The sequence below is a fragment of the Telopea speciosissima genome, chromosome 2 (genome assembly GCF_018873765.1).
Source record: "Telopea speciosissima isolate NSW1024214 ecotype Mountain lineage chromosome 2, Tspe_v1, whole genome shotgun sequence".
NCBI classification, from domain to species: Eukaryota; Viridiplantae; Streptophyta; class Magnoliopsida; order Proteales; family Proteaceae; genus Telopea; species Telopea speciosissima.
In genome coordinates, this window is record NC_057917.1 from 44,115,546 (window position 1) to 44,132,623 (window position 17,078).

Consider the following 17,078-nt stretch of genomic DNA (forward strand, 5'->3'; position numbering starts at 1 on the left):
CTTTAGAATAACGTCCTGTTGCGTCAAGAAATCGTCGAGCGGTCCTGCGAGTGCCATCACCTGCAAGTGGACCAAAGGGGTCAATCAGAGAGAACCGGTGTGGTCCCGGCCTAGGGCTCTCCGATGCCAAAGTTAGATCTCCTGGCGCAAACAGATGAATAGTGATTATTCAGTATGAGTTTAGATCCCCTATGGGGTTGTGTACCTTTGCCTTTTATAGTAGCATATGGCGGTGTGGAGAGTCCCTGTTTGATTGACGATTGTGCCGTTGAGTGGATAGAGGCCCTGGGTAACGGGGCTCTATCCTGATTGGCCATCTCCCCGCGGGAGGGAGTGTCCTGGTGGCATCAGGATCCTTGGTGGATAGATATCCGCGTGTGGTGATAACGTCCTTGGTGCTTGAATCCGTCTGGATGACGTGACCTCTAAGGGTCTAGAGTCCTGGTAGTGACATGAGTCTTAGCGATACGATCGGGGTCGTAGATGGGTGGCCCCCACCTCAGGTGCCCATGATGCTGCGCCTGGGTGAGGCCGCGCCCTGGTGAGGAGGCCGCGCCTGGGTGAGGCCGTGCCTGGTGAGGCTGTGAGGAGGCCGCTGGTGAGGAGGCCGCGCCTGGGTGAGGCCGCGCCTAGGTGAGGCCGTGAGGAGGCCGCGCCTGGGTGAGGCCGCGCCTGGGTGAGGCCGCGCCTGGGTGAGGCTGTGAGGAGGCCGCGCCCTGGTGAGGAGGCCGCGCCTGGGTGAGGCCGCGCCCCGGATGTGTGGCCGCGCCCGAGTAGTGGCCGCCCCGAATGGTGCTGGGACTCCGGTTCGTTCCCCTTGGCTATGGGGCGGGTCGTCTATGACACGTGGCGGTCGTTGATTGGCCCTGTGAATATTGGATGTATCATTTGCCCCCCACTCTCTTGGGATAGGATGTCCAAGAGAGTAGGTGTCTTTGCATAGTGAGGGGTCCGCTGCGAATAAACTTTCCTGTGGGGTTTGCCCGTAAATCCACTAATGAGGTAGGAGAGGTTGGGGGTTCAAACCTTACCTCCTACACTTTTTCTTTTTGTTTTTTTGTGGGTATATGTTCCTTCCTCTCCCTTCTTCTTTCACTTCTCATTTCTCTTTCTTACTTTTTGTCTCCCCTTTTGTTCTCCTTTAATTCCCCTTTTTTGTCTTTTGTCCTCTTTTTGGTGCCCACCATGTGCTTGTTTTTGGGTCACCTCCACTAGTATCCACTTTGCTTGATTTTGGGGTCCTTGTGCTTGGGTTGTGTTCTCTTGGTGCCTTGGTTTGCTTGGAAAGCTTGAGTGGTGCTTGGCTTGAGTGCCTTGCCTCTTGTGACCTCTATTCCTTGGTTGTGCCTAGTGGTGTGGCGACGTCATCGCCGTGTGCTTGTCCTTCCGGCGCGATCACCTTTTTTCTGAGGTACATCGATTCTAGCCCTCCTTTTTTCTTTTCTTTTTTTTTGTGTGGGGTGTCTCCTCGAGGCCGCGCTTGCGGGGTGTGGCCGCGGTGAGGCCGCGCCCCGCGGGTGTGGCCGCGCCGGGCGGGAGTGGCCACGGGGAGGCCGCGCCCGCGGGTGTGGCCGCGGTGAGGCCGCGCCCGCGAGTGTGGCCTCTCCCGCGGGTGTGGCCGCGCCCGCGGGTGTGGCCGCCCCCGCGGGTGTGGCCGCCCCCGCGGGTGTGGCCGAGCCCGCGGTGAAGCCGCGCCCGTGGCTGTGGCCAAGCCCGCTGTGAGGCCGCGCCCGCGGTGAGGCCGCGCCCGCGGTGAGGCCGCCGTGCCCGAGGTGAGGCTGCCGCCGCGGGTGTGGCTGCGCCCGCGGCGCTGGTGGCTATGCCTCGGTGTGGTCCACGCCGCTGGGTGATGCCGCGCTATGGTGGCTACAAGCGGGCGTGATGGACCCTCGCTCTTCTTCCCTATTCCTCCTCTTGTATGTGATGGATCTGCTGTTTATATTTTGCAGGTGACCTTCCTTTCCTTTTTCTTGCCAGCTTCAAGGAGATTGCTTTCTCGAGTAAGTAGTTCATTCCCCTCTTGTCCTTCATGTCGTTCCCGGGTGACCTTGGCCCTGCTTCAGTCGGGGTTGGATCTTCAGAGGAGCATTCCCCCGGATCGCCTTCTTCTGTGGGTACTCCGCCCTCTATACCCTCCCCTAGTGATACTGATGGACGAGTGGGACCTTCTAGTGTCTCCGGTCCCCGTAGGGATCGTCAGCCCTCTGGGGTGGCATCCTCAGCTGCCGGTCCTGCTGATAGGTTAGGCCCTGTTGCTAGCATCTTGTCACCCTCTGACTTGGTTTCCCTCTGTGAGGAGTTTCATATTCCCGCCGAGGTCATGTTGCGTGCTCCTGGGCCTAGCGAGTATGCCTTCTCTCATCGTGCGGGGGAGATCTGCCTCTACCGTTCATTTTTCCTCCAGGGCCTTCGCCTTCCTATCCCTCGCTTTGTCGAGTTGGTGTTAGAGCATTGGCACCTCACCCCTGGGTAGGTGTTGCCCAACTCTTGGAGGGTGATCTTGGGTTTCTATGTCTTCTTCGCCCGCTCAGGCGTGCCGCCACTGTTCCCCTGTTCTCCCACTTTTATCTGTTGAAGAAGGGGAACCATGGATGTTATCACTTTGCTCGCCGTGTGCTCAAGGGGCCCTATGCCTCTGTGGAGCTTCTCACGGGGATCACTAGCAACTTGAAGTATTGGAGGGATCGCTTCTTTTTTGCCACGGTCCCCCGATGCCCACTACGGACCGTTAGGGAAGTTATTGACCTCAAGAGGGTCAATCAGGGGCTTGAGCTGAGTGATTTTGAGGGTGACTCCCTCAAGGCGTGCCTGGGTCGCGATCCGTTCCACGTCCAGGAGTTGGACTCGGAGGCCTTCTGTCTCTCCGGAAGCGAGTCCTGGTAAGAGCATTGTCTTTTGTACTTGATTGGCATGTTGGTATTTGAATGTATGTGTCATCTGATTGGTTGGCCGATCTATGCAGTGGATACGCGTCCGGACTTCAGTTTGCTTCGCGGCAATCTGCGGAGGAAGGCCGCTTCTCAGGGTGGTCCATCTGCTGGAGTGACCGATGTTAGTGGTGCTTCTGCGCCTGTGGTTGTTGGAGCAAAGCGGAAGGGTGGACCAGGACATGCCCGCGTGACGAGCTCTGGCGTGCGGGTCCTCCTTCCCCGTACTTCTCCTGGTGACGGTGGCGTTCCAGGCTCTGTGCCTCTGCCTCCCTCTGTTGTTCCTTCTGATTCTTCTGTATTGCCCCTTTCCAAGGGGAAGGGTGTGAGTTCTTCGGGCGGTCCTGCCACTGATCTTCCCACGCTGGGTGAGTCCCTGGTGATCACCTTGGGCGTGCCGGAGGGCTCGACCTTGGCTGAGGCCGGCGTATCGCGGGAGTGGGTGGATAGGGGCAGGCTCCCTACCGCGAGGATGGCCTTGCAGAGGCTTAGCGATGCTTGTCTGGCCCAGACCCTCTACCATGACATGGCTTCGGTGAGTTATTCCTTTACTGTCTCCTCATGTCCATTGCTCCATTTATTTTTACACTATTTTATCTCTTGCCATGTTGATTGTAGGTCCATCACCGTATTGCTGAGGCGGTGCTTCGACTGGAGGGTCACGCTTCTCGTGAGGTGCAGATCAGCGCACCTGCGTGATGTGGAGAGGAGCTCCGAGTGGTCAGGTCGATGCCCGTGAGAGGGCCGAGGCTGACGCGCAGAGGGTGTCGGGGGAGCTCGCTGTGGCGTCCAGGAAGCTCCTAGAGGTGTCTGAGGAGCTACGTGTGACTTCTGCTGGTGCGGCCGAGAGCTCGGCTAGGGTTCTTGCTTTGGAGGAGGAGCTTCATTCATTGAGGGGAAGGCATGAGGTGGAGCTGGCATCTGCAGGTGAGCGAGCGTGGCTGAGTTCCAGGCATCCTCTGCGTTCTCGTTGTATCGCGCAGCAGCTTCAGCCCGCCTATGATGGAGGGGTCCGGGAGTTAGCCGCTTGTGTCCTGGAGGTGACCCCTGACTATGACTTCTCTGTCTCGGGGTTCTCTGAGTTTTCTGCGGCGCTTCCGGGTGCAGCTGGGGTGGAGAGCGCTCCGGTGTCAGAGGTGGAGGCTGCCCTGCCTGAGGGGGGTGCTGCTGCACGTCCTCCTAAGGCGGACATGATGTCTCCAGCTGGGTCGGAGGTGACCCACCACTCTGTGATCCCTTGACCTTACGGTCGTCCCGATCCTGTAGACGTCTCAACCTTTTTCCTTTTTTTTTTTGAACTTGAGTTGTAACTACTATGACTTTTCTATGTGATCGCTTTTGCTTTTCTTTGATTGCCTTGTCTCTTGGTGATTGTTTGCGCGTTGATGCTCTCTGACCCTTGATAGTCCTCGGATTTTGGTAGTGACGTCGTGCCTTGGTGATCCTCTGACCTTGGGGGTTAACGCCTTAGGCGTAGAGCCTCAGCGGTGGCATGGCGCCTTAGGCATGAAGCCTCAGTGTTGGCATGTTGCCTTAGGTTTGACGCCTCGGTGTTGGCATGTCGCCTTAGGCATGAAGCCTCAATGTTGGCATGTCGCCTTAGGCATAAAGCCTCAATGTTGGCATGTCGCCTTAGGCATAAAGCCTCAGTGTTGGCATGTTGCCTTAGGCATAAAGCCTCAATGTTGGCATATCGCCTTAGGCATGAAGCCTCAGTGTTGGCATATCGCCTTAGGCATAAAACCTCAATGTTGGCATGTTGCCTTAGGCATAAAGCCTCAATATTGGCATGTCGCCTTAGGCACGAAGCCTCAGTGTTGGCATATCGCCTTAGGCACGAAGCCTCAGTGTTGGCATATCGCCTTAGGCATGAAGCCTCAGTGTTGGTTGGCATGTCGCCTTAGGCATGAAGCCTCAATGTTGGCATGTCGCCTTAGGCATAAAGCCTCAATGTTGGCATGTTGCCTTAGGCACGAAGCCTCAGTGTTGGCATATCGCCTTAGGCACGAAGCCTCGATGTTGGCATATCGCCTTAGGCACGAAGCCTCAGTGTTGGCATATCGCCTTAGGCACGAAGCCTCAATGTTGGCATATCGCCTTAGGCATGAAGCCTCAGTGTTGGCATATCGTCTTAGGCATAAAGCCTCAATATTGGCATGTCGCCTTAGGCACGAAGCCTCAATGTTGGCATATCGCCTTAGGCATGAAGCCTCAGTGTTGGCATATCGCCTTAGGCATAAAGCCTCAGTGTTGGCATATCGCCATAGGCACGAAGCCTCCGTGTTGGCATATCGCCTTAGGCCTGAAGCCTCAGTTGAGCAGTAGAAGAAGCCGAGTATTCCCGAATTTTTTCAATTCATCTTTGAAACTGTAATGCCATCTACTGCTACTGTTGGTGGTGTCAAACTCCGCTGTTGTTACTTCTGCTGATAGTACTTCTTCAAGTATAGTGAGTTCCAGGTACGGTCTACCTTCTTGCCCCCTGGAGTCTTCAAACGGTAAGTCCCTGGGCGTATCTGCTTGGAGACTATGTAGGGTCCTTCCCAGTTGGGTGACAGCTTCCCCGCCTTCTGTGGCTGCGATACACTTGCCCTCCGTAGTACTAAATCTCCCTGGTGGAATAGCCTTTCCTTGACCCTGGCGTTATAGTACCTGGCCGTACGTTGCTGGTAGGCGACGTTCCTTAGTAGTGCTCTTTCGCGGACCTCATCTATAAAGTCTAGGTTTGCCCGCAGTCCGTCGACATAGGTGCGTTCATTGAAGTGCAGAACCCTATGGGACATAGCGCAGACCTCTACCGGCGCCAATGCTTCAGTGCCATATGCTAGGCGGAATGGGCTCTCTCCTGTGGGCGTCCGTACTGTAGTTCGGTATGCCCACAGGACGCTTGGTAGTTCTTCTACCCACTTGCCTTTGGCTCCTTCTAGCCTTTTCTTGACTCCTTCCAGTAGCGTTCTGTTGGTGACCTCCACCTGACCATTGGCCTGTGGGTATGCTACCGACACAGGCCGATAGTCGATGTTGTAGCGGTGACAGAATGCTTGGAATTTAGGGTTGTTGAATTGTTTTCCATTGTCTAAGACGAGGATCCGTGGTACCCCGAACCTGTAGATGACGTCGTCGCGGACGAACTTCTCCATCTCTGTCTCTGTTATCTTGGCCAAGGGTTTAGCTTCAACCCACTTGGTGAAGTAGTCGATCGCGACGACCAGGTACTTTCTGTTTCCTGGTGCTGCGGTGAAGTTGCCTAAGATGTCTAGTCCCCACATGGCAAAAGGTATGGGGTTGAGGATTGATGTCAGCTTGGTGGCGGGTAGATGGGGTCGGGCGAACAACTGACATTGCTCGCACTTCTTGGCATATTGGATGGCCTCCTCTTGCATTCGTGGCCAGTATAGTCCCTGGCGGAGGATTTTGTAGGCTAGGGCTCGTCCCCCCATGTGGCTTCCACATATCCCCTCATGGACTTCGGCTAAGGCGTACTCTGCCCCCTTGGGTCCTAGGCACCGGAGTAGTGGTGCTGTTGCCCCCCGCTTGTACAGTACCCCGTCTAGGACGGTGTACTTTGCAGCTCTCATCCTGATCTTCCTTGCTTCGGCCTTGTCTTCTGGTAAGACATCGTTCTGGAGGTAGTTGAGTAGAGGGTCCATCCAGCTAGGTCCCTCCGTGATCTCGTTAACCTGCTTTTCCTTATACGTTGGCTCATGCAGGATCTCAACATAGACTGTGCTAGCCAAATTTCGGAGTTCCTCATTGGCTAGCCTGGATAGGGCATCAGCGGCGGCGTTCTCCTCCCTGGGAACTCGAACCATCTCAAACTTCTCGAAACCCTCGATCAATGCTTGAGCGCGTGCTAGGTATGATGCCATCCTCTCATCTTTTGCCTCATACTCTCCATTCACCTGATTCACCACGAGCTGGGAGTCGCTCCGGGTGGATAGGTGTGTGACTTGGATGGCTTTGGCCACCCGGAGTCCAGCTAGTAATGCCTCGTACTCTGCTTCATTATTGGATGCTTGGAAGGTGAACCGAAGAGCATATTGGATACGAAATCCCTCGGGGCTGGTTAATATGAGCCCAGCGCCGCTTCCTGCCGCATTGCTCGACCCGTCCACGAACATGTCCCACGATCCGTGATCCTTCTCTTCGGGCTCCCCTGTTTGTGACTCGATCTCAGACTGGGTACACTCTGCAATGAAATCTGCAAGAGCCTGGCCTTTGATGGCTGTCCTTGGTTGGAACTTGATGTCATGCTCACTTAACTCCACCACCCATGCTATCAATCGTCCGGAGACGTCCGGCTTGTGCAATATCTTCTTCAAGGGTAGGTCTGTGAGGACTGTGATGGTATGGGCTTGGAAGTATGGTCGTAGCTTCCTGGCTGCCATTACCAATGCATAGGCTACCTTCTCGATCCTAGTGTACCTGGTCTCTGCATCGATCAGGACATGGCTGACGTAGTAGATGGGCCCCTGGACTTTGTCTTCTTCCTTTAGCAGTACTGCGCTGACTGCGACAGGGGTGGCGGCCAGGTAGAGCTGCAACTCTTCGTTAGGTTCCGGTCGCCCAAGCAAGGGTGGGCTCTCTAGGTACTCCTTCAATTCTCCGAACGCCTTTTGGCACTCTTCCGTCCATGTGGAGTCCTTAGGGCTTCGGAGGTTCTTCAAAGTTTTGAAGAATGGTAAGCACTTATCACCTGATCGTGACACGAACCTGGAAAGGGCGGCAACCCTTCCATTCAACCTCTGCACTTCCCTGACAGTTCGAGGAGGTGCCATCTCTTGGATGGCCTTGATCTTGGATGGGTTGGCTTCTATTCCACGGACTGAGACCATGAACCCCAGGAATTTTCCTGACGTTACACCGAAGGCTCACTTTGCAGGGTTTAGCTTCATCTGGTTCCTCCTCAGTACTGTGAATGCTTCCTCTAGGTCGGTCAGGTGTTGGTTGGTGTGGACGCTTTTCACGAGCATGTCATCCACATATACTTCCATGTTGCGCCCGATCTGCTCCTCGAACATCTTGTTGACCATTCTCTGATAGGTGGCCCCTGCATTCTTTAACCCGAACGGCATGACGTTGTAGCAGTAGTTCTCTTTGTCCGTCTGGAATGCGGTGTAAGACTCATCATCCTCATACATGAGGATCTGGTTGTATCCGGAGTAGGCGTCCATGAAACTCAGCATCTCATGGCCGGCGGTGGCGTCGATTAGTAGGTCGATCCGGGGCAGTGGGTATTCATCTTTTGGGCATGCCTTGTTTAGGTCGGTGTAGTCGACACACATCCTCCACTTCCCACTTGGCTTTGGTACCATGACCACGTTGGCGAGCCAGGTTGGGAACTTCTCCTTTCTGATGAACCCTGATCGGCTTAACTTCTCGACCTCCTCCTTGATTGCTGCTTGTCGGTCGAGGGCGAAGTTACGCCGCTTCTGTTGAACGGGCTTCCTGGTTGGGTCGACATGTAGTCGGTGTTCCGCTATGGAACGTGGTATTCCTGGCATGTCGGAGGTCGACCATGCGAAGACATCTATGTTCGCTTGGAGGAGGTGTCCAAGCTCTTCTTTCTGTTCCTTGCTTAGCAGCGAGCCGACCTGAACGACCTTGGAGGGGTCATCCTGGCTGAGTGGCCATGGGATGAGGTCTTCCACTGGCCTTCCCCTTCTCTCTGTCAGTTCACCTCTCTGGTCACTGATCATGCTCTCTAGGCAGAGTGCCATTCCACGGGTGTTGCCATTATTCTTTTTCATGAAGGTGGCGTAGCACTCCCTTGCTTTCTTCTGATCTCCTCGGACTTCGCCTACCCCGTTCTCGGTGGGGAACTTCATCTTCAGGTGAAGTGGTGATATGACTCCTCTAAGGGCTGTCAGTGATGGTCGCCCTAAGAGGCCGTTGAAGGACACCACGGACTTGACTACCATGAAATTTACCATGATGGTTACTTGTTGAGGGTGTACCCCGAAGGTGACGGGTAGCTCTATGGTACCTCTGATGGAGGCGGTGGCACCTGAGAATCCATGGAGATAAGTGGGCTCTAATTTGAGCTGGTCGTCCCCGAACCCGAACTGTCGATAGGCGTCCAAGGAGAGTACGTCAACAGACGCCCCTGTGTCTATCAGTACCCTGTGTACAGGTCGATTGGCTACCTCCACCTGTACTACCAGGGCATCTTCATGCGGGAAGTTTAGTCCTTCCAGGTCTTCATCCGAGAAGGAGATCACCGCCTCAGCCTTGGCTATCTTGCTGGGCTTCTCTGCCACTCCCACGAACCTGGCATGAGCTTTAGCTTTTCTGGTGGACTCTTGCCCTGGTCCTCCAAGTATGGTGAGGATAGGAGGTCCCTTGGTGCCACTAGGTTCTGTGGCATCTCTCCGCTCTTCTGGACGGTCTCTCTCTCGATCTGTTCTTCTTTCTTCTCGTCTCGGTTCCATTCTGTCTCCGTCGCGACCTCTATCTCCTTGGCTTGAGCGGTTGTCACGTCTCCCCTTCACATACTTGTTCAAGCTTCCTGCTCTTACCAGTTGTTCTATCTCTCTCTTCAATTGATAGCACTCCTCGTGCCCATTCTCTTTGTGGAAGAGACAATATTTGTTAGGGTTTCGCTTCTCTGGCGCTGCTAGCATGGGTCGTGGCCAATGGAGTAGGTCACGGTCCTGGATCTGCATGAGTATCTGGGACCTGGTGGTGTTCAGTGGTGTGAACTCAGGGGTGCTTGCCCTCTCACTTCTCTCTGGATGGCGGTCTATCCTCCTAGATGGGCGGTCGCTCTTCTCTTGTCGACGCTCTGTCCTTGACCTCTTACCCTCTTTGCGGTCATCAGGTGCTGACCTCTTGTTGTCCTGTGGCTTGGCCTCGATTATTTTTGTTCTAGCTTGTAGTACCTCGGCCATATTTGCAAACTCGTTGCACCGCTCCAGGAGCTCTTTCATAGTCCTGGTCTCATGACGTGCCAGGTCCTTGATCAAGTCTAGGTCCCTAATACCTCCTGCTAGGGCTGCATGCTGTGTCTGGTCATCCAAGTCTCGAACCTCCAGGGACTCCTTGGTGAACCTGGTAACGTATTCCCTAAGAGATTCCCCAGGGTTCTGTACCACGTTTAGTAGATTGACGGTGGTCTTCTTCTGCTTGACGCTGCTTTGGAAACGGGTGACGAACTGTTCGCATAGCTCTGCGAACGAGCATATAGATCTCGATCGTAGCCTGGAGAACCATGATGTGGCTGCTCCCTTGAGGGACGCAGGGAATACCCGACAGGATACCATGTCCGACCCCCCATACAGCGTCATCATGCCATTAAAGTAGTTGATGTGGTCATTAGGGTCAGTGGTACCACTGTAGAGTTCAAAGGTGGGTAGTCGAAACCTGGAAGGTAGTGTGGCTGACATGATCTCTGCCGAGAAGGGGTGTTGTCCAGGTATGGAATGTATCTCGCCTTTGGTTTGCTTCTTCAACCCTTCCAGCTTCTCATCCAGGTCGCGGAGTCTTTGATCGAGCTCCTCGTCCCGTGTCTGCCCCCCACGCCTAGCCGGACGTTCGCTGCGACCCCGTTCACGCTCTCTCCTGGATGTCCCCTCCCACCTTGAGTGTTGGCGGGATGGTGAATGGTCATGCCATGATGAACCCTGTCGTGAAGGTGAGGGGCTTTCTTCTTTGCAGGTCCGGCTTCGTCGTGGTATGTGACCTTCTTCCAGTCGTCCGTCGAACACAGACCTCCGGACCGATCTTTGCGGGCTAGACACCCTCGCCCTGGGTGTTGGCGTCCTCCCACGTTCTGACCGTGGCGAGAGGTCTCTTGTTCTCCTGGGATGCTGGGAAGGCTCCCCCCGCTGCGGAGTGGGGGTTGCCTGTCGCGCAAGTCTCTCTGATCTCGCGCCCCTGGGAGATGATCTCCTAGGGTCCGGCTCTTGTTGAGGTATGGACTCCACCCTTGCGATGGTGAAGTCCTCCGACGGTGAGATGTCGCACGACTGCGTCAGGTATTCTCGAAAGAGTCGTTGTTCATCGAGGATCCGTCGTTGCAGGTCGTTGATCGACCCACGATTGGCCGGAGCATTGGGGTCGGTGTCACCTCCACCACCACATCGTCGGCCTCGTCATTGTTGGGCTCGCGATCACGAATGGTCATTAAGGGGATCTCCTCCTCCAGAGGGACATGGTCCTGGTTGTTGGCTCTGCGGCGAGAGCACTCTAGGGGTGGTGATCCATTCCTTGCTCCGTTGTTGGTGGTGGTAGTCTTCCTTCGTGCCATTGAATGAGTATGGAAGCGAGCTAGTAGGCTGTAATGGCTAGCGTCGTTCCCACGAGACGGCGCCAATCTGTTGCGTCAAGAAATCGTCGAGCGGTCTGCGAGTGCCGTCACCGCAAGTGGACCAAAGGGGTCAATCGGAGAGAACCGGTGTGGTCCCGGCCTAGGGCTCTCCGATGCCAAAGTTAGATCTCCTGGCGCAAACAGATGAATAGTGATTATTCAGTATGAGTTTAGATCCCCTATGGGGTTGTGTACCTTTGCCTTTTATAGTAGCATATGGCGGTGTGGAGAGTCCCCGTTTGATTGACGATTGTGCCGTTGAGTGGATAGAGGCCCTGGGTAACGGGGCTCTATCCTGATTGGCCATCTCCCCGCGGGAGGGAGTGTCCTGGTGGCATCAGGATCCTTGGTGGATAGATATCCGCGTGTGGTGATAACGTCCTTGGTGCTTGAATCCGTCTTGGATGACGTGACCTCTAAGGGTCTAGAGTCCTGGTAGTGACATGAGTCTTAGCGATACGATCGGGGTCGTAGATGGGTGGCCCCCACCTCGGTGCCCATGATCTGCGCTGGGTGAGGCCGCGCCCGGTGAGGAGGCCGCGCTGGGTGAGGCCGTGCTGGTGAGGGCGTGAGGAGGCCGCGCCTGGGTGAGGCCGCGCCTAGGTGAGGCCGTGAGGAGGCCGCGCCTGGGTGAGGCCGCGCCTGGGTGAGGCTGTGAGGAGGCCGCGCCCTGGTGAGGAGGCCGCGCCTGGGTGAGGCCGCGCCCCGGATGTGTGGCCGCGCCCGAGTAGTGGCCGCCCCCAAATGGTGCTGGGACTCCGGTTCGTTCCCCTTGGCTATGGGGCGGGTCGTCTATGACACGTGGCGGTCGTTGATTGGCCCTGTGAATATTGGATGTAGCACATCCCTCTGGTACCGCCCATGCTCCGACCTTCTCGTGATAAGATGGCCTCCAAAAATTTAGATTCGATCAATAAGAATGAACAAAACGGCCCCATTACCGTCTTTTGTGGGAATAGAATTAAGAAAAAAAAAATGCATATGCTCATGAGTCATGGAGAACAAAACAATCGTTTTCAATGGTCCAATTCCTTTGTTTCTTTTAAAACAGGTTATATATATTCTTATCCAAATCCATCCAGTCGTTCCAGTTGTTTAAAAGCGACGTGGTTTTGTTAGCTGTCCCTTCCAATTATCTACATGTGGCTGGATTTTCCCCTGTTTTTTATTTATTTTCTTCCACTTTACCCAAAGTTTCCTACCCAATTACAGACATTGTCAATTAATAGACAAATTGCCAGTGCACCAACAAAAATACTAGAGACAAATTACATCACCTCTACGGTCCATTTGGGACCTCCACAGCTCCACTACTTTCTTCTCTGTACCACAAAAAGATCGACTTCATATGACGAGAGAAACTATGCTACTTAAAAAAAGGTACATTGATTTTGATTTGATTTGATTTCCATTATAGAATGATCGAAGCATTATTGAAGAGAATTGGTTATAATGATTTATATATCTTTTTTGGTACAGAAGAATATAAAATCTCACTTACTTAAATGTTAAGGAATTGTTAAATATATTCTAGATATCGAGTATCTTTGATTGCACATGCTTTGACAACTCCGCGAGTGCGACATCCACGGCATCTGGAAACCCTATATTAGTTGCATTCGGGTGTACGTACGTGATCCTTGGTATCATATCGATCACTCTACTCCTCATCTTCTCCACCCTTTCGATTGGAATCTTTGTCAACACCTCCTCGATCCGCTTCCCGTCTTCCTCCGCTATGTACACCGAGTACTCACTGGGTTCGGCTGGCAAGTACCATGCGTACTGAGAATACGCAGTGTGAGGTGAGAAGAAGACAGGAATGCACCCAGCCAGTACCGAGTCGAAGGTGGATCGCCGAGTGAACGAGTCCCCGGGAGCTTGCATGCAAAACTGCGACACCCTCATCACCTTCATCACCTCCTCCGGTTGGTGACACTTGCTCGCACCTGTCTCGCATTTGAGGAGATTACACCGAGTGGACTCGGTGCATTGTCGGAGTATCTCGTCCCTGATGGCTGCTTTCTCTAGACCTTTCCGTGGGGCCCCGACGAAGGAAAAGAGATGGGGTCGTTCGATCCGCCTCAACTCCTCCTGCCACGTCAGCATCTCGTGGGAAGACATGGGGTGAAAGTAGGAGGAGTAGGGGATGCCGTGCTGGTTGCTGCCTTCCCAAGGGTGGCGCTCCACCGTTAGCACCGACATGTTCTTGACACGTGGCAGGTTGAGGAGGCAATTGGCGCCGAAGTCAGGGGCGTTAGGGTTTCTCATGAAATCCCAGGCGGTCCTACCAAGGGCGAGGAAGTGGTCCCTACCTTGGTGCTTCTGCCACGTTGGCAGATGACTCAGGTGTTCGACGAGATCGAGGGTCAGGCGATCACGTTCGACCAGATCGGACTCTCGGAACTTGCTGGAGACATGAAGGCCACCGTAGAAGGGGACGTAGAAGAGGGTGGCTTCGTCGGGGTCGGAGGTGCGGCAAGGGTGGTTCTCTACACGTGCGTGGAAAATCATCTCGGCGATGAACTGATGGGTGGCGAACCAGTTGGGACCCATGTGGGGTAGGGGCTGACCGAGACCCCTGTTGGCGACGTGAGGGCACATGTCGGTGTAGACGTTGAGATGCCGGCAGTCCTTGAGGAGGCCAAGATTGAACCTGGAAGGCAGATCGTAGATGTATATCCGTACACTTCCATCGCACAGAGGAACTGTTAAGGGAGACTTTGTTTCTGTTTCTATTTCGGTTCCTTCTGATACTGTAGTGGTAGTAAGGGACTGTCGGTGAGTACTGTCGGTGTTCAATATGGCTTCTTTACCAGGAGTAACAGTAGGGACAGAGGGGTGGGCTTTGTGAGTGGTGGAATTAGAAGGGAAGAAGCAGAAGTAGAGAAGAAGGAACCAGAGGAGAAGGAAGACAAGCAAGGAGAGGGAAATTTTGGGGAGATTGTTGTTGGTGGTGGTGTTGTCCTTGAACCTGAAGGGATAGGTTCTACCTTTGTCCATCACCGTCGAACTTGCAGATCGTAGCTTTCTCAACAACATTGCCGTAATTAGCTGTTGCTGCTTCTTCTTCTTCTTCTTCTTCTTTAGGTTGAACAATTCTCTAACAGATCCGACCAGCGAATGAGAGGAAAATTACGTTGTACTGTTACTTTGTCGGTGCGCCAGAGAGAGAGAGAACAGAACGGGTGGGAATGAGGAAAGAAAGAACACAGAAATAGGGAGAAGAGCTTTTTGACTTTACGGCGTTAAATTTGGTGCAGAGTGGTAGTAGCAGTTTAATGATAAAAAAAATAAAATATAGGGAGAAGGTACGAAAAGCAGGAGTGGTTGAGAATTTTTAACCTATGTTGTAAATGCACGGTACTGTACTGTATCATGTGACATTACAGAAGTCATATATATCATTTAGGGCTCACTGTACCATATGGCTTTTGTAATGTTGCACGATGCATACAGCACCGTGCTGTAACAACAGAGGGGGCTTTGGTGCCAATTGCCCTAACAGCCGTCCACGTGTTTATTTAGAACGCAAAGACACCCATACGATTCTTTTCTTTCATGTTTCAATTTATTTATGTTTACGGAAATTTTTTTTTTTTTTTGGTTGAAAGACGTCCCCTTGTCACCATTAAAAAAGTGTTCTCCCGTCACCTAAGGCGGTCTCTCTTTTTTCAATGAAAATATTTAATGGTTTTTTTCTACAATATAAAGACTAGGGATGGAATTGAGCTGTAAGTAGCTAATCCTGATAGGGATCGAATGAATGGGAATTTAAAAATGGGAAAATTTTATTTTTTTTTGATAAATCAGAAATTTATTGATGATAGTCAAGGCTTTATTTACATACAAATAAAAAAACTAAAAAGTAAAATTAAGCCAAATCATCATACGCATTATGCAAGGGAATGCACTATACCATTTACTTCCCTGTAAGAAAAGAAAAATTATATTCTATAAAAAATAAGGAAAAAACACTCACTTGATGTGCATTAAGGCATGAAATCAATTGATGCTTGATAATCAAGATCCATCTTATGTGCATTATGATTTGAAATCAATTGATTAATTGTAACAATTTGAGAATCAAGATCCACTTGATGTGTATTAAGAATTGAAATTAATGAATCAGGATCCACTTTTTTTGATGTGTATTAAGAATTGAAATTAATTCATTAGTTGTAACTACTTGAGAATTAAGATCCACTTGATGTGGTAATTAAGATCTACTTGATGTGATGAACAAGATCCACTTGATGTACATTAATTAAGAGTTGAAATCAATTGATTAGTTGTAACCGCTTGAGAATCAAGATCCACTTGATGTGCTTTAATGGTTAAAATCAATTGATGAGTTGTAACCGCTTGATAATTAAAATCCACTTGATGAGCTTTGAATTTTGTAATTAATAACCGTTTGATAATCAAGACCCAGCTGGTATATATTGAAATCAATTGATGAGCATTAAAGTTTGCAGCAGTATCGTCTTCTCCGCCAAAGGTTACTATCGGAGAACAATTTAGTCTTGACGTGAATGTCGATGAAGGGTCTTCATGGTTCATATAACACTCGATTTCATCAAAACAACAAAACATATATAGCCTTCCATACCTGATAACGAGCTCAACACGAACTTCAGATCGGCGATGAACGAGAAGTATAGCTTGGAAAACAATCTTGGGGAGCAACGAAAAAGATATTAATTGGCATCCATTAAAGAAATCTCCACCTCACCTTGAGCATTCCATGCAAAGACCAATGCTTTGGTCACAACCTGCTTGCGATGAGGCTTACTCGGAAAGACACATCCCATTAGAGAATTATTTTAAGCTAGTGGGGTGATATCCTCAAATTCATCCCATACCAGAAACTCGTCTTTGTCATCTTTGTCTACGTCTGCATTTACCTCCATTTTAGAAACCTCCACCTCTTCTTGAACATTCTATGCTTCATTATTTCAGATTACTACAATGTTATCCTCAAACTCACCTCCTACCATGAAGTCATCTTTGCCTTCATCTTCACCTTCGCCTTCGCCTTCACTTGTGCCTTGCATTTGGATAACTTCCAATGGTCATGATGATTCACTCACAAGGAGGAGAGAAACAAAAACTCATTAGGAGGCGAGAAAACACTCACAAGGAAGAGAGAAAACTTGTGTTCTCTATGGGATACCTTCAATTCCCTTGGTCTTGCATGTATGTCTCTGTGGAAGCAGTTCAAGATATCAAGAAAAAGACCTATAGATCATGGTGCTCGTAACCAAGAAGCTGGTTCTAGATCTGTTCCGCTGCATTCCCATCTTTGTTCAGGTGACACCCGAACTGTATCTACTAGTCATATTTTGTTTACATCAACTCAGATTTATCAAAGGTAGTCTAATGGATTAACAGTGATTCTTGCTTGTCCAAGCCATGTCAACTCTTTTGGTTCTACCGGAAACCTTTTGTACCCAGAGGTGCCCTGAATGGAACTGAAGTCACGAGAGAATGTCAGGTTCAGTTCTCACAAAATAAAAAGTTCAACCTCAATTATAAGCTCAAATGACAAGTGAGAAAAAAGATGAACAATCAGTTCTTCAAACAAATACAAAAAAAAAAAGAGGAAGTACAATTTCTTCAAACAGAACAACTACAAGTCATTACAAATTTCTTGGACATTCCAGACCAATAAATATATTTGGTTGTACAATCCACTTGGGCATTTCTAGATCAATTAACATATTTGGATGTGTCACTCAAATGTTGGAGTTCCATCTCTAGAATTCTACTTATTAATGGGGGGAAAAAATGGAAGAGGATGTAAAAGTACAACATCAAAGAGAGGAAGCTCAGCTGAAATA

General features: G+C 51.4%; 1 protein-coding gene across 1 annotated transcript; it reads right to left on the minus strand.

The window, feature by feature from the left end:
- Positions 1-12,765: 12,765 nt before the first annotated feature.
- Positions 12,766-14,277, minus strand: LOC122650741 (probable xyloglucan galactosyltransferase GT17). The gene has a single exon (XM_043844131.1). The coding sequence runs from the start codon at positions 14,275-14,277 to the stop codon at positions 12,766-12,768; it is 1,512 nt and encodes a 503-aa protein (XP_043700066.1).
- Positions 14,278-17,078: the final 2,801 nt, after the last annotated feature.

What these genes read in the sequence shown, in the direction of transcription:
- LOC122650741 (XM_043844131.1), bottom strand. Translation starts at nt 14,277, where the DNA reads ATGTTGTTGAGAAAGCTACGATCTGCAAGTTCGACGGTGATGGACAAA.